The sequence below is a fragment of the Leuciscus leuciscus genome, assembly GCF_965113295.1.
Source record: "Leuciscus leuciscus genome assembly, chromosome: 3".
Lineage (NCBI taxonomy): Eukaryota > Metazoa > Chordata > Actinopteri > Cypriniformes > Leuciscidae > Leuciscus > Leuciscus leuciscus.
Window position 1 is genome coordinate 64,136,506 of NC_138727.1, and position 18,002 is coordinate 64,154,507.

The window sequence follows — 18,002 nt, forward strand, 5'->3', positions numbered from 1 at the left end:
GCAACAAATATGGCTAAATAAACAATAATCTAATCTAATTCCTGTGAGGGTCTAAAAAATATTAGGCCTACCAAACTTATTGTGGCAAAGATCATGAACCATATGTGTGCTACTAATATGTACTTATATCATCATCAACATACTGGAATGTTCTAGAGCATCTTGTCTTTTATTTTAAACTTACACTTGACGTTTAAAGTCACAGCATCAGAGTATTTCTCCCCATGTTCATTGATGGACTTGCACTTGTATTCTCCACTGTCATTAGAGCTGATCTTTGAGATGTTGTAGATTCTTCCAGATCCTACAATTGTTCCTCCTTTAATCCAGCTGATTTCTGCAGGAGGGTTTGAGTCACTGCTGCAACTCAGAGTCACTGAATCTCCCTCCACTATTACACCAGATGGACTGACCCCAACAAAAGTGTACTGTGGAGGATCTAGAAGAAAATGTGTTATTTTTTTAATTTATTTTTTTGCAATTTAAAACAGTTTGTACCACAGTAGAGATTGTTTAAGAAACCATGTCATCACACTGTTTGAATTCATAATGGCGTTTATTTTCAATAACTGTAAATCTATCTGTAAATTTGTGCTTAAGTGGCAAACTGTCCCGCAGTTTTGATTTGAGCTAGTCGCACCGTAAAACTTCTTGAGTTAAATTAACACTGCTCAGCGTTCATGTGGGATCCACCAGCAGGGTGTTAAAAGAAACTTTGGATAAAAGTGTCTGCTGTATGAATAATTGTAAATCTAGCAACAAAAAGTTATTTTCTTTGCAATACGTGTAAATGGTGTTCATACTTCTAAAAGTCATATTGGGTGTATCTGATCATATTTATTAAAGGGGGGGTGAAATGCTATTTCATGCATACTGAGTTTTTTACACTGTTAAAGAGTTGGATTCCCATGCTAAACATGGACAAAGTTTCAAAAATTAAATTGTACGTTTGAAGGAGTATTTCTGTTCCAAAAATGCTCCTTCCGGTTTGTCACAAGTTTCGGAAAGTTTTTTTCGAGTATGGGGATGTGTGACGTCAGATGTAGCGGAATTTCCTTATACGGGTCCTAAGGGCACTTCTCCGGAAGGACGCGGGCGCGCGCGCAACCGTAGACCAGAGCGAGAGAGCGAAAGCAGTACGCCCATCAAAGCGCTATGCTCGGCTTTAGGGAAGTCAATGTCACCAAAGAAGTGGGTTTTTGGTTGCCAGGGCAAGACAACCCTGCAGAGATTCCCAAAGAACCCGGCCTTAAGGGACCAGTGGATGCAGTTTGTTTTTTCAGAGCATCAACGGAGGTTGTGCCAGACTGTTTGTTCCCTGCATTTCGACGATGCTTGTTTTATAAACAAAGCCCAGATCGACGGATTTGCAGATCGTCTAATGCTTAAAGGGATAGTTCGCCCAAAAATGATATTTAAGCCATGATTTACTCACCCTCAAGCCGTTCGAGATGCATATGTCAATCTTTTTTCAGACGAACACATTTTCAGTTATTTTAGAAAATGTCTTAGATCTTTCAGTGGTTATAATGTGAGGCAATGGGGTCCAGCTGCTTCAAGTCCGAGAATGTGCATGCATCCTTCACAAAAATAATCCACCCGGCTCCAGGGGGATAAACGAAGGCCTTCCGAGGGTAATCCGTGCGGTTTTGTCGTAAAAATGTACATATTTAAAACTTTATAAACGAAAATAACTGGCTTCCGGTGGCGGTTGGTGCGCGTTCATGGAGATGGATGCTGACGTATGACGTAGGACGTAGCGTAGGAAGCGTCGTGACGTAGAACGAACGTAGAGTTTTGTTTTGCTCTGCTCTCTGGCTGCGCTGTCACGTTCGTTCTACGTCACGACGCTTCCTACGCTACGTCCTACGTCATACGCCATCATCCATCTCCATGAACGCGCACCAACCGCCACCGGAAGCCAGTTATTTTCGTTTATAAAGTTTTAAATATGTACATTTTTACGACAAAACCGCACGGATTACCCTCGGAAGGCCTTCGTTTATCCCCCTGGAGCCGGGTGGATTATTTTTGTGAAGGATGCATGCACATTCTCGGACTTGAAGCAGCTGGACCCCATTGCCTCACATTATAACCACTGAAAGATCTAAGACATTTTCTAAAATAACTGAAAATGTGTTCGTCTGAAAAAAGATTGACATATGCATCTCGAACGGCTTGAGGGTGAGTAAATCATGGCTTAAATATCATTTTTGGGCGAACTATCCCTTTAAGGATCGAGCAGTCACAATGATAAAGGTTCACGGTCGTGCGTTGGAACCGGGCGGTGAGTAAAACTGCTTCAAAATGTCTCTGTGTGTTGTTAGCTCGGCGCGTTAGCACAGCTAGCTTCGCCCACACGGCCCGCCTTCAGCCACTCGTTTTTTTCCGGAAAGACTCGGTACAGCCTATTTTTCTTTTAGAAATATAATAAAACTAAAGACTTTTTGGAGATATGAAGGATGCAATACTACTCTATAGGTACTCAAGATTAACAGGAGATTGAGTGAAAATGAGCATTTCGCCCCCCCCCCCTTTAAAATCATAAATGGATGCTGTATCAATGGGACCTTAATTGTCTCTACACCTACCCTTAACCCAAACCATATTGAACCTGCTGATCCAGCCCGATCTCATGAAAGTGAGTATGTATTGGACAAATTTTTTTTCTCGTACCATTTATAAGGCAAAATAGTTTTTGCGTGCATACAGTATGATACGCACTTTACGGCGTGTAATACGCATGCACTCTTTTGTTTCATTTGCACGTGTTTGCAGCACATATAAATGGCACGAGAAATAAAATTTGTGCTATAGATCCGCACTTTCATGAGATCGTGTTGGCTGATCAATAAAGGTGTCCTCAAATGCCCAGGAAAAGAGCTACTTGGTTTTGCAGTCGATGTGCAGAGCCTGTCCTTTAAACTTGGGTCAGTCATGCAAAAAACAGTTGTAAAAAGTGTGATGGTGGCAGTGGCTTGTACTTAATGTAAATAGACACTCAACATCTTTATTGATAAAAAAATATATATATAAACAAAATATATACATATTTAAATTCATACTCACACATGACATTGATCTGAACAGCAGGAGAGATGTGAGTGTGTCCGTCTACAGCACAGCTGTATCTGCCTAAATCCTCTCTTCTGACTGACTGCAGCAGGAGTTCATTGTTTCTGTCTCTTCTCTCAGTTAATGGCTGTGAGTTTCTGTACCAGATGAATGTTGCTCTGTCAGTCAGAGCGCAGCTGCTTTTACATCTGAGAATGACTGAATCTCCCTCTTTCACTCTCTCAGGAGTCTCGACATGAAGATCTGAACACAACACACACATTATATCTAGTGCTGCTGTCATACACTGATTATTATTCAACATAATGCACAGAAGAAGAGATAAACCTCATCAAAGTCACCTGAGACAGCAAGTGTCACTCCTGAATAACCGGTAAATTTTCCACCAGGTTTATCAGTGATGAATCTGAAATAGTACATGTGTTCATCCTTCAGTGTCACATGACTCAGTCTGACGGTGCAGTTCTGCTGTTTATCTCCCAGATACTGAAGCCTCTGACTGTATTCAGGGTCATTAGACAGATCTGGAGGCTCGACACCTGTTACAAAGTGTTTGGTCCAGAACGCTTTCATGACCTGATGTCCATCAGGGTATGTATAAGTGCAGCTCATTATCACTGTTGAGTTCTTTAGTGCACAGATGCGTGAATGACTGTAACTCACACCCCAATTACCACTAGAAACCCCTGAAACACAGAATTCATCCTGAACGAATTAGCAGCAGCTTGTGCATCAAAGATACTGGAAAAACATCTGTATGCAAATTGCTAAATCCTTTGAGAGTTTCTGAAGTGTTCAAGCCACTCACCGTGAATCATGAGCAGAAAGATCATAGAAAGAGGAGCCATTCTTCTGACTGACATCAGCATAGCAACACCTACAACAAGAGCACAGTGGCTCATTTTTATTGTATTGAAGTTGTATTAATCTCTCATTGTACTTTTAATTAGACAATACCTAGTAAACATATTTGTAAATACTTTCTTGTTTCTCCTGTAGATCTAGCCATCAAATTACTAATGATGATTTCCTTGCTAAGATGCGAGGAAAGGAAGCGAGGATTCATAAATAAAAATGAGACGCACCCCTACCCTCATAGCCACATTGTTACGGCCCACATCTGGCAAAAGTGGAAAGATGATCTGGCCCATATGCAGCGTGGAATGACGACACTTAGGCGGCTCACTCCTGTTTGCCAGATCTGGGCCATAAGCAGGCCATAGCAATGCCACAAAACTTGTGTATATTAAATATGGATTCATCTCAGCTTTAATAAGCCTGTTATGTTAACAAGCAGAATCAATGAAGGAAAGAAGAGAACAGAAAAAGAGACGAGCAGAAACAAGAACTACAACTGACTTCAGCCACAGCCTTAGATGAAATCAACTGAATAGAAAAGAAGACATTAAAGTCCCTGTAAAGTCAAAATTAAGTATGTGTTCTGAGTTTGTCACACCACAGAAAAATGTGTTATTAGTCACCCAGCCAAATTTGAATGAAAAAAAAAGCCGGCAAGTACATAAAATAAGCTATCAAAATCTTGAAAAAATGAGCAGGAGTCTCTGCTCTCAAACGCTGGGGGCGTGTCCGCTGGCTGCGCTGAAACCACGCCCACACACTCAACTGTCTGTCACCGCTACAGCCGGAATGGATGCTCCTAGCAGCTTAATTGTTTTTACAAAGCCATACATGTTCGAGCCTGGACTACCTACTATAATTATAACATAAGCACACAAGGCAACTTACACTCATTGGTGGGCACGTACTGCCAACGATGGCACCAGTTGTCGGCGCGACGGGAGGATGAAGGCTGAGGCGGGAGATAGTCGGCTCGGCCGCAGTAACAGCGGATTATCAGTGAATCCCAGTTGTCTCCGACGAAAGTTTATAAAACTATCCCGTGTAAAATGATCACTACAGAGGCAGGTTTTGGCGGTGATCCTCAGCTCTCCATCAAGGTGGCTCTTCACAAAATTAATTCACCTCTTGTTGATGTGATGCGTTAGTTTTTCGTAAATTTAAATTATCTGTTTTGTACGTGATCGCATCCAGGTTATATGCATTTCCGTGATGAGGCATAGCTAGCTAGCAAACTGTAGGCTGTAGTAACCATAGATATCATATAAAGCCTTTATATGATATCTATGGTAGGCTAGTAACTAACAGTACTGACAGTAACTCGCGATCGGCAAATTGATGTGAATGTGCTATATTTATATATTGTTAGGGGAGGGGACAGCGTCAGGGGCTCCAGTGCGTCATCAAGTAGGGGCGTGTCCAGGAGCTCAGGGGCTCCGGTGCGTCATCAAGTAGGGGCGTGTCCAGGAGCTCAGGGGCTTCAGTGCGTCATCGAGCCCCCGTTTTAGCCCCGCCCAAAAAATCCGGAACACAGCAATGGTGAAAAACTGTTTAACGGTCTAACTCCACAATTCAGTACTTCACAGTTCACAGTCTTTGTAATATGTTTTAGCAAAACATTTCTAACATTTCTAATGTGTTTAGAATTTTTTTTTAGAATTGCCTTTACAGGGACTTTAAATCTGCTGAGATCTTCACAGATTTAATGTCTTCTTTTCTCTTCAGTTGATTTCATCTAAGGCTGTGGCTGAAGTCAGTTGTAGTTCTTGTGTTTCTGCTCATTTCTATTTGGTGTAAAGGTGTCCACTGCTTCAGTGTTACTTTTAAACAGAGGTGTAAAGTCCAGGTTCAGAAAGTAAAAGTCTTCCTCAGTATTTTGTTCCAATCACCTGGATTTGCTAATTCAGAAGGAGAGAGAACTAATTAGTGAAATCAGCTGACTGAGTTCATGGGTGGAATAAACATATGGCAGGACTTCTACTTTCTGACCCCTGGACTATTATGGTTCCCTTTCAGTTGCTCACGTCGACGTTACAATTGGGATCACTTCAGGGAGCCCTATCAACTTCGAGTGTCTACAGAACGAGCCAATGAACATTGGCGTGCGTGAATCGCGTCACGTGCCCCCGCCCCGCAGCGCAGGTATAAACAGGAAGCGGGCACACGCACACATTGTCTTTCACTTCGGAGCAGAGCTTTTGCTTTCACTTCCGAAATCTACAGGAAAAGACTGCCTTTGAGAACGAGAAGAGGACTCTCCTTTGTGTTGGTGTGACGGCGCAATCAGCGGTGGCCGCAAGCATTGCAGCTCACAACTGCTGTTTTCACAGCACTGCTGTTCTGTGTATTGTGTGTGTGTGTCGGTATCGGTGGGCGTTTCCCTCTGTGTGTTATCACACTGTTGCTACCCCTGGGTGCCTCAACACTAAGAGAGTATTTAAAAACCTTTTTTGTTTTCACTAAAAGAGCAACACAAGCATGAACCTGCATCTTTTTCAAGATGTCATTCCGCTTGTGTGTTTCTGGATGCCGTCATTCCCTGGCGCCAGCAGATGGCCATAGTAGTTGCCTCTCGTGTTTGGGCATTCAACACGCTGAGGCAGCTTTTGTGGATATCTCAGCGCTTAGATCGAGACTCGCTTACCTCAAGGGAGGTGCAGTCGCCTCGTCTATGCCCCGATCTAGTGTTTATTCTGCCCTGCAGAATAGACCTACTTCGGTGCATGACCAGGGTGATCTGAGGATTACCGTGAGGGCTTCCCCGTCGAGACAACCTCCCTCCGCCCCTTACACCTCACAAGCACTGTTGCCATTGGAGTCCCTTAGTGAACGTCTTGGTCCTTCTCCGGAACGACCAGCCATTTCCTTTGGGGCTCCAGCTGACGATCAGATGTCGCAGCATTGGAGGGGGAGCTTCAGTCCTCTGTAGATGACGACTCGGCTGCGTTACCCCCCTCGGGGCGTGTAGCGTTGTCCGAGACCGATCCAGAATGGGCGGCTATGCTTTCCCGAGCCGCCGAGAAGGTTGGACTTGCGTGGAACCCTCATCCACATCCCAAACCTTCTCGGTTGGACGATTGGTTTCTCATGCACCTCCGGAAAGAAAGGTACCGGGGCAGCGCACTGAGAACCAGCACGGCCCGCCCCGGTACCTTTATTTCCGGAGGTGCATGAGGAGCTTTCTAGGACGTGGAAGGCACCGTATAGTGCCCGAAGCCGTCCTAGTGGCTCCTCCCCCCTCACCACCCTCGACGGCGGGGCAGCTAAGGGGTTTGTGGATATCCCCCCAGTGGAGTGGGCCGTCGCAATGCTACTGTGTCCGGCGTCCGCCTCCTCTTGGCGGGGTAATCCACGCCTCCCGTCCAAGGACTGTAAGTTTTTGTCTGGTCTAACGGCGAAGGCTTACAAGGCCTGTGGACAGGCTGCTTCCGCCCTCCATGCTATGGCGCTCTTGCCGGTCCGCCAGGCCCAGGCGCTCATGGACATGAACGAGGGTGATTCTGACCTCCTTCGGGAGCTCCGTGTGGCAACCGACCTCGCCCTCCGGGCGACGAGGGAAACCGCACGTTCAGTCGGTCAGGCGATGTCCACCTTGGTGGTCCAGGAGCGCCACCTTTGGCTCAACCTGGCGGATATGAGGGACACCGATAAATATCGGTTCCTGGATGCCCCTCTTTTTCCAGGTTGGGTTGTTCGGCGACGCGGTCGAAAGCTTTCCCCAGCAGTTCTCGGCCGCACAGAAGCAGACGGAGGCCATCCGGCACATCCTGCCCCGGCGGACCGCTGCTGCTCCCACCCGTCCGCTGGCCGCAGACCCTCCGTCTACTCGTCGCCGAGGTCGGCCTCCTGCGGCGTCCTCCGCTTCCGCTAAGCCCCAGCAGCAGCAGCAACCATCCAGGCCTCAGCGTGGAGCAAGCCGTAGGAAGCCGACCCCGCCCGTCCAGGCCGCTGCCAAACCAGGAGGCAAGCGACGGTGCAAACGACCCTGAGACGGGCGGCCCGGAGGTGGATCAAGTTGCTCTTCAGGAGATGGCGAAGGCGCCTCTCCTTCCCCCGGTGGAGGGCCGGGCGGAGAATCTTTTGTTTTCTTTTCTTTTTGTTCGGACACAGTTGGACACAGTTGCATTGCGATGGCCCGCTCCACTGGGGGGATATCCACATACCCCTTAGCTGCCCCGCCGTCGAGGGTGGCGAGGGGGGAGGAGGTGGTACCCACCTTTTCAAAAAAAGAGCAATTTCTGAAACCTCTGGGCCCCAAGAGGGCGCACTTGGCAGTCGACGACGCCATGCCTTGTCACTCCCGAGCCCCTCTTCCATCACCAGTGGGCAGCAGTGGCTGTGTCCTGGACACTCTGACGCCTACGCACACTCACTCTGCCCTTCGACGGAAGCAGGTATGTGCTGCACCACACACTCAGACCCCACTTCGGGCCGCTGTGCCGTCCGAGTCGGGTCCTTGCATTCCGCCACGCTGCCCCACCCCGGGTACGTCTGTCATGCCGTTGGTCCCGCTTGCTCGGTCTCTGGGAGCCTGGTTAACGCTTCCCAGGCCGTCTCACTGGCTCATCCGTACCATCAGACTTGGCTCTGCGATTCAGTTTGCCCGGCGCCCCCCTGCTTTCAAGGGCATTCTGTTCACCCGTGTTCTGGCGGACAATGCCCCTGAAGAAAGGTGGTGGGTTACGACCAATCTTGGACCTGCGCGTCCTGAACCGGTCCCTTCACAGGCTACCGTTCAAGATGCTTACGCAGAAGCGCATTTTCAAATACACCCCCCCCCCCCCCCCCCCCAGATTGGTTTGCAGCGATCGACCTGAAGGACTCGATTCTCCCTCGACACAGACCGTTTCTTCGCTTTGCGTTCGAGGGACGGGCATATCATTACAAGGTCTTACCCTTCTGGCTGGCCCTGTCGCCCCGTGTCTTCACGAAAGTCGCGGAGGCGGCCATTGCTCCCATGTGAGAGCATGGTGTTCGCATCCTCAACTACCTCAACTACCTCAACGACTGGCTTATTCTGACCCAGTCGAGAGAGCAGTTGTGCGAACACAGGGACATGGTGCTCAGTCACCTCAGCCACCTAGGGCTTCGGGTCAACTGGGAAAAGAGCAAACTCACCCCTGGGCAGAGGATCTCTTTTCTCGGTATGGAGTTGGACTCGATCAACATGACAGCGCGCCTCACCGAGGCCCGTGTCCAGTCAGTGTTGAACTGCGTGAACACGCTCAGACGCAGGACAGCGGCACCACTGAAACTTTTTCAGAGGCTCCTGGGGCAAATGGCATCTGCAGCCGCGGTTACGTCGCTCGGATTGCTTTATATGAGGCCACTCCAACACTGGCTCCACGATCGAGTCCCAAGATGGGCGTGGCAGAGCGGCTTGTGCAGGGTCCAAATGACTCCGCACTAGTGTTGTCAAAAGACCCGGTACTTCGGTACCAAGTCGGTACTATTTTTTTTTTAAACGTCACGGTACCAGGTTTTCTCAAACCCGGTACTTGATGCGCCTGCATGCCCGAAGCGCGTGCAGTTGCGTCATCTTCATAAAAGCGCTGATGGCGATCGGCGGTGCTGCTGCTGATGTGGTGCTGATGTTTTTGCGCGTGCAGATACGTTATTTCAAATGGCGCGCGGCAAGCGCGCTCATAATAGAAGCGGCGCGCTCGCTTTTCCATGTGCGTTCATGGATGCATAGCAACGACAGACGCCACGGGAGTACAAACACTTGTGCGAACTGCGCTCTCCATGACGACGAGGAAGTTTGACATAGGCCTATTAATTGATTTCTAGCCCTTGCATTAGCTTTACTACTAGATATATTTATGGAGATGAGAAATAAAAAGCCGTCATTAATATCAGTCCGTCAGAAAAGCAGTTCTAGTCTTATTCTTGGCTGGATAACTCTTAGCAGGTTTAAAAAGCCCTTTTAAAGTTAAATATGAATACAGTTTTGGATTAAATAAAAGTATAGTCAAGTCAAATAAAACATATTTTATCTCCTGTATAGTTTGGTAATGCTACAATAAGATACCATTCATTAACATCACTTAATGCGTTATCTAACATAACACATTGAGTGAACAATATATTTTTACAACATTAATTAATGTTTGTGAATGTTATTTAATACAAAACACTTGATTGGTCATGTTTGTTCACTTCATTCATTGTGCATTAAATAATGTTAACAGAAATAATGTTAACTTTTGATTTTAAAAATGTATTTTTAAATTAACCCCTAAAGGAGAATAATTGCGACAGTATATAACTATTGTTTTTTTTGTTAGGTCATTTTATCTAATGTTATCTAACAAATGGAATCTTATTGTAAAGTGTTTTTAATACTACAGTTTCCATCTTTGTGATACACACTTTAATATAATTATGTAAATTTAATCTAAATTAAGCTTTGGTACCGAAATTGGTACCGAGAACCGTGGATTTTCACTGGTATCGGTACCGAATACTGAAATTTTGGTACCGTGACAACACTACTCCGCACTGTCGCCAAACTCTCAGTTTGTGGTCGGACCCTTCGTTCCTGCGGACAGGAGTTCCCCTGGAACAAGTGTCCAGGCACTCTGGTCTCCACGGATGCCCCTGCCACCGGCTGGGGGGCCACGTACAACGGGCATGCAGCTTCAGGTCTGTGGACGGGGCCTCAACTGCATTGGCACATTAACCCTCTGAGGTCTGAGCTGTTTTCTGGGCCCTGGAGGTGGTCTGACATGCTCTGACATTTGTGTTTTTTTCTGTTACTAGTGACATTTTCATGGCTAAAGTCTAATTACACTGTATTCAGCACAAACTCTGCTACAATAATATATCAGCAGCATGTATGTAAAAGTTTGTAGTTTTGAGATAATGACATTTATGCATGGTTTGTGAAAATACAAAAAAAAATTCTCACTGAAATAAGGCCATGAAACCCATACTGATTATTTCTTCACAAGACTTTTGAAAATTGTATGACATAGCCTAGAATATTTGCTCCAAAACTATGTGAAAATCACCCTGACTGCTCATTCAGATAAGACAATATATTGATTTAAAATTTCTAAGACGTGTTTTGTGTGACAAAGCCATATGCGAAGAGGCGTGATCATCTCATGAATATGTAAGCTTTTTACACCTGAGAAAGACAAAGACACTCCCCTAACTGCCCTATTAGGAGCGATCAGGCCCTGTCATTCAGAGCAACCTTGCACAAAGAATGAGGAGATTTAAAAAAGAATGGCTTTTAGATTGTTTGGATTTATTTACAACACAACACAATCCAAAAATACAAATGACAAAAGAGCACATTGAAAACAATGATCCAAAGACAGAGACCTTTGTGCCATTCCTAAAAACATTGTACATACCTTTAATTTCCAAGGTGTTTGATTTTCACTTTACCATGTTCATGTACAGAGACTCATGTGAATGTTGAAGTCAGCAGGACTCAGTTGCATCTGGTCCCTGAAAGAAAAAAAAAAGATAAAAACTGTGAACATACTGATATCAAGAGAAACTATAGGGCTGCACGATTTTGGGAATAGATTTTAGATTTTTCTGGTTAAAATTTCTTTTTAAAATTCACAGAATACACACACACACGTTTCCAACAATATATAATGAACACCAGGTTTGTTGTGCCTTGTAGGCATAGGCTACGCAGTGCTGCATAAAATAATAATAACAATAAATTAAATCTTCCAAAAGATTTCAAGAACAACTACGCTAGAGAAAAATATATTGATTATCATATGTTACTTCAAATGTTTCCATTCGTTATGATGATATGAAATGAGATAATAGTAAAAACATAAAGCCTAATGTTTGGTGCATTTTTCCTTTCAAACGCAATCGCGCTCCAAAATATGATACTGTACATTCAAACGCACAGCGCGCTCCAAAATGTGATACATTCAAACGTGATCGCGCTCCAAAATATTAAACATTATGGTTATACATATCTATGTTTGAGCAGATATCCACAAACAGTATTTAACAGTAAACACGGTTCTAAATAGTATAATATTCACCATATATCTAGCAACAGTTCAACTGCAATGTGAAGTTTATGCAACAATACCATAAACTAATAAGTAAGAATTTCTTACCTTACATCTTTCTTGTCTTCAAATCGCGTTCTTCTTCTTCTGAGGTAAATCCATGTAAGCTCACAGCGTGTCTTCCAAACTCGACGAAAAGCAGAGACTTGTGAAGTGTTTTGGTGTTTTGTGTTTGAGGTAACGAGGGCGTTCGCGTTCCATGTGGAGATTTGCATGTGAATCACTTTTGCGCGAGTGGGCGTGTCGAATTAAAAAGTAATTAGCAAGCGTTTGAGATACTGGACATCCTGTTGGTTTTATACAAATTACTTAAACAGAGAATATTTGTTTTCAGTTTGAATCCGATCATTTAAAAGTACACACTTAAATGTGTATAAAGGTATATGGCTCATAAATGTGTGAGAAGGATTCGCTGAGTTTTGTTTCAGTTTATAGACGTGCTCAAGAAAAAAAAGTTCACCGCGACGGAGAGGCAGAACGCACACCCTGTTTATTTTCTTTATTTTACAAAAGCACAATGTTTTGATTTGATTGTAAGTGGACACATACAAAAGTAGAAATATCACAGATTATTTTTTTATATTTCTTTTTTCTGTATAACCATAAATGACGGAGTAATTTAAGTTTATGTTGCTGCTATGTGAAAAAAATCCAGCAAAACGCGTCGGCGCGTTTCTCGACCTCAGAGGGTTAACTGCCTCGAGTTGTTAGCAGTACATCTTGCACTGAGCCGCTTCAAAACACTGCTACTAGGCAAGCACGTACTGGTCCGTACGGACAGCACTGCGACTGTTGCGTACATCAACCGCCAGGGTGGTCTACAACTCGCCCGCCATCTCCTCCTCTGGAGTCAGAAGCATCTGAGGTCACTTCGTGCCGTTTTCATTCCGGGCCTGCTCAACCGTGCAGCCGACAAGCTTTCACGGCAGCATGTGCTACCGGGAGAATGGCGACTCCATCCCCAGGTGGTCCAGCTGATTTTCAGGCGCTTCGGGACCGCACAGGTAGATCTGTTTGCCGCCCCGGACACGTCTCATTGCCTGTTGTTCTATTCCCTGACCGAGGGGACCCTCGGCACGGATGCTCTGGCACACAGCTGGCCCCGGGGCCTATGCAAGTATGCGTTTCCCCCAGTGAGCCTTCTTGCACAGACCTTGTGCAAAGTCAGGGAGGACGAGGAGCAGGTTTTGCTAGTTGCGCCGTATTGGCCCAACCGGACCTGGTTCCCGGAACTAGTGCTCCTCATGACAGCCCCTCCCTGGCCCATCCCTCTGAGAGAGGACTTCCTCTCTCTGAGACGGGGCACCCTATAGCATCCCGTGTCCAGACCTCTGGAAACTCCATGTCTGGTCCCTGGATGGGACGCGGAGGTTTTAGGTGACCTACCCCCTGCGGTAGTTGAAACCATCACTTCCGCTAGAGCCCCCTCTACGAGGCGCCTCTATGTGTTGAAGTGGAACCTGTTCTTGACTGGTGCTCCTCTCACGAGTAGAACCCCCGATCTTGCTCGATCAGAGCCACGATGCTGTTGATGGTAAGTCTTTGGGAAGGCACGACCTGATCGTCAGGTTCCTGAGGGGAACGAGGAGACTGAAGTCAGCCCGGATAACTCTCACGTGATCCTGAGACCCGGGCCGGGATACGTGCCCAAGGTTCCTACCACTCCCTTCCGGGACCAGGTAGTGAACCTGCAAGCGCTGCCTTCAGACCCAGCCCTGGCTTTTCTCAGTCCCGTTCGCGCTCTGCGTCTGTACGTGGACAGAACGCAAAGCCTCAGGACCTCAGATCAGCTCTTCATCTGTTACGGAGGCCAGCAGAAGGGAAAGGCTGTCTCCAAGCAGAGGATGGCCCACTGGATAGTGGATGCCATCACCTTGGCTTACGAAGCCCAAGGCGTGCCCTGCCCGCCTGGGTTGAAAGCCCAGTCCACTAGGGGTGTCGCTTCTTCCTGGGCGCTGGCACACGGCGCCTCGCTGACAGACATCTGTAGAGCTGCGGGCTGGGCGACACCTAACACGTTCACTAGGTTTTATAGCCTACGTGTTGAGCCGGTTTCTTCCTGTGTGCTCGCTTCAACTAGCCGGTAACACCGAAGTTCCCGCTCTAGTGTCGGCTTGCTGCGCCATTCCCTTCCTCGGAACAGATACGTGCGCTTTTTGCTCCAGTTGAGTTCCCCACTTAGGCGAACACTGTGAGTTCCTCCGCACCCCTTCGGCAGTCGGACGTTGCGGAGCGTCCGACGCCAGGCCTAGTGCTCGTATGCTTGTGTAACTTGTGCTAGGCTGGGTTCCATGTGTGTGATTCCTGCGGCGATCCCGTATGTGTATTCTTCCACGACCAGCTCCCTGCGGTGAGCCCGTGTCTTTCCCTTGGCAGAGTCTGCTCTGCCGTCACTGTCCGGTGTAGCCTCCCCCTTCGGGCTGGAGCCACCCCAGTGACATTCCATATGTTGCACTGCCCCTTTGGCCAGTCCATATGTGTATTTTCCACATGTTACCTCCCTTCGGGCAGGATGTGGCTCCGCAGCGTCCTTTCCCCGGAAAGGCATGCTTTCCCAGTGTTATCCAGAGTTCCTCTGTGTGGGGTATAATGGAACAGCAGTTGAACTCCCTCTACGCAGGTCTTCTGCCCCAGCAGTTGGGGGTCTGAGAGTCTTGCGTAGGGCACTGGATGTGGCAGCAACCGTGGCGTTTTCCATGGGATCCCAATAATTACGTCGTCACGTCGACGTTACGTCGAACGTGAGTGACCGAAAGGGAGCGTCTCGGTTACTGATGTAACCCTCGTTCCCTGAAGGAGGGAACGGGAGACGTAACATCCCGTCGCCACCGTTGCTGACCATCGTTGCTGAACTGCAATGCTTGGGTCTGAATCCCTCATTATTATAGCTCCACAGGCCCCTTTTCTACCCCTTTTCTGATGTGCGTCTGAGAGCAACTCGTTTTGGTGCGGTCTCTTTAAGTACAATTGAGACACTTTATACCCCGCCCCTTCTCCAGGTTGTAGCGGTGACACTCGGTTCAACTCCACCCCGTTCGGCCATTTTTGTAGTTTGATAGCAGAGATACGATTATCTAGCGGCACAGAAACGTTTTATTCACACGTTATTAACAAAATGTCAACAACAGAAGACTTGTCCAGCCAGCCTTACATGTTCGAGCTAGAGTCGGAGCTGGAGCGAGATGAAAATGAAGACGACGAACCTGCAGAACAACGTCTTCATATGGATGTGTTGCAATGGTGTGTTACTGTATTTACACATGAAACTTTGGTCTTCCGATCTTTTACCACCATGTTGATTTATTTTGATTAATATGTGCGAGGGAGAGAGAGCAAGACAGCGTCTAGTTTGGAGACGGTGAGGTCTTGTTTACACTTTCGCCTGGCTCCGAAGAGAGAGAGTGCGCACGCGCGACCGGGTCTCTCTCTCTGCTCGTTCTTTCAGTTAAACATGCGCCCTGTCACAAGCACGGCAGTTCATCTACATTAGACGGTATAATGAAGCGTGTGGGTTACTACATCCAACAACCGAACATTTTAACTTAGCCTCTCGTAACTTCTGCATCCTTTAGCTTGGACTACAAAATAGCAGCGAGAAATAAAAATGGCGGATTGCTCGAAGTGGTGGGCGTAGATTTGGTTTGAACATTGGGGGGGTTGAAGTTTGGGTATGCCTCCTGATATTGTGATCATGGTATAAATATTGGGGGGGTTGTAATGCATAGATTTAAATATTGGGGGGGTTATCTCCCCCATCCCCCCCCACAAACTGTGCACCGTGGGCCGGAAGTCAATGTCCTTATTTGGCAGTTCCGCTGCAAATACTGTGACTTAATAGTTCAAAAAACGTCATAGAGAACAGAAAAATCGGAACAGGTTGAAAAATATGACCAAAACAGAATATAAACCCATATGGAAAAGGTTTGCTAAAAACTCCTGTGATTCTTATATGTTCCAACAGAATATTGTAAGGGACATATATGCTGCAAAAACCACATATATAAATTGTATAATATTAGTGTATTCTTAATCATATTAAGTCATATATGTCCTACATACAACTGAAGCCATATAGATTTTCATGATGTAAAAACATAGGAAAACTAGATGTACCGCATCGCGGTACAAAATATGACCGCCGCTCAGGCCTGCACTGGCTTTCCACAAAAATAAATGACGTGGAGTAATTTGGCTGTATTGCGTGTTTATGTATATACCTAAAAAAAGTAATAGTATGTGCATGTCTGTCTGTGTGTGTGTGTGTGTGTGTGTGTGTATGTGTGTGTATTTGTGTATGTGTGTGTGTGTGTGTGTGTGTGTGTGTGTGTGTGTGTGTGTGTGTGTGTGTGTGTGTGTGTGTGTGTGTGTGTCTGTGCGTGTATGTATGTGTGCGTACATGTGTGCGCGTGTGTGTTTGTGTGTGTGTGTGTCTGTGCATGTGGATTTGTATGTGTGTGTATGGGTGTGTGTCTGTGCGTGTGGATGTCAGTGTGTGTGCATGCTTGCGTTTGTTTGTATTCCTGCATGTGTATCAGTATCATCCTAAACCAGCAACCCTTCGCTCAACAGCACCATCTACAGGCCGATGAGTGTACAGTCACTAAATGTGCACATAAATGAATTTATTTTATACCCCCCCATGGATGAAATTCTACAAAACTTAGCAGAGGATACCCCCAGAGGTTGTCAAGTTAATCATACACATGAAATATGGTGCAGTTCTGAACATCTCCACTGAAGATAGGGGCGATTAAAGCAGAATAATATTGCATTTTCATTTTTTATGGGAGGGGCGCAAATCACAAATGAGTGATTATGGGCTAGGTTGATGTGCCATAAAAATTTCTTCATCCTCGGTGCCACGGTTCAGGTAGTTATTTAGGAAAAACTGCATTTTTTTGGGTTTGGGGGGGCCCAGCGCGGGGGGGGAGTAAGTAAGTAAGTAAGTAAGTAATCTTTATTTATATAGCACCTTTCACAGACAAGGGCCACAAAGTGCTTCACAACACAGTTTAAATCAAAAAAGAAAAAAGAAAAAAAGAAAAAAAAGTGGCCCCCGGGGACCAAACGAAATTTTTCCGTAGAAGTCTAGTGGGGCTACATGCCCACCAAATTTCATGTTCCCCGGTGCTTCGGTGTCCCTGGTATCGTTGACGAAAAATTTACGGGGGCCCCAGCGCGGGGGGGGAGTAAGTAAGTAAGTAAGTAAGTAATCTTTATTTATATAGCACCTTTCACAGACAAGGGCCACAAAGTGCTTCACAACACAGTTTAAATAAAAAAAAAATAAAAAAGTGGCCCCCGGGGACCAAACGAAATTTTTCCGTAGAAGTCTAGTGGGGCTACATGCCCACCAAATTTCATGTTCCCCGGTGCTTCGGTGTCCCTGGTATCGTTGACGAAAAATTTACGGGGGCCCCAGTGCGGGGGGGGGAAGTGGCCCCGGGGACCAAACGAAATTTTTCCGTAAAAGTCTAGTAGACCAACATACCATAAAAATGTCTTCATCCTCGGTGCCACGGTTCAGGTAGTTATTTAGGAAAAACTGCATTTTTTTGGGTTTGGGGGGGCCCAGCGCGGGGGGGGAGTGGCCCCCGGGGACCAAACGAAATTTTTCCTTAGAAGTCTAGTGGGGCTACATGCCCACCAAATTTCATGTTCCCTGGTGTTTCGGTGTCCCTGGTATGGTTGACGAAAAATTTACGGGGGCCCCAGCGCGGGGGGGGGGAAGTGGCCCCCGGGGACCAAATGAAATTTTTCCGTAAAAGTCTAGTAGACCAACATACCACAAAAATTTCTTCATCCTCGGTGCCACGGTTCAGGTAGTTATTTAGGAAAAACTGATTTTTTTTGGGTTTGGGGGGGCCCAGCGCGGGGGGGGAGTGGCCCCCGAGGACCAAACGAAATTTTTCCTTAGAAGTCTAGTGGGGCTACATGCCCACCAAATTTCATGTTCCCCCCGTGTTTCGGTGTCCCTGGTATCGTTGACGAAAAATTTACGGGGGCCCCAGC

At 46.4% G+C, this 18,002-nt stretch overlaps 1 protein-coding gene and 1 long non-coding RNA gene across 3 annotated transcripts in view; one reads left to right on the forward strand and one right to left on the reverse strand.

Moving 5' to 3' along the window:
- LOC309495439 (cell adhesion molecule CEACAM6-like) overlaps nt 1–18,002 on the reverse strand; it is a 52,112-nt gene that overhangs the window by 14,132 nt on the left and 19,978 nt on the right. The window contains exons 2-5 of one of the 2 annotated variants that reach the window (XM_082165234.1): nt 3,884–3,952; nt 3,417–3,761; nt 3,070–3,318; nt 185–439 (exon numbers count right to left, since the gene is read on the reverse strand). In XM_082165234.1, coding sequence (XP_082021360.1) covers nt 185–439; nt 3,070–3,318; nt 3,417–3,761; nt 3,884–3,952 — 918 coding nt within the window. Of the gene's footprint in view, nt 1–184; nt 440–3,069; nt 3,319–3,416; nt 3,762–3,883; nt 4,113–18,002 lie in introns of those variants that run through there. The other variant, XM_082165233.1, reaches the window with a different exon arrangement.
- On the forward strand, nt 4,478–5,615 carry LOC309495493. The gene is made up of 2 exons (XR_014204685.1): nt 4,478–5,328; nt 5,409–5,615. It is a non-coding gene; the product is annotated as an uncharacterized lncRNA (long non-coding RNA).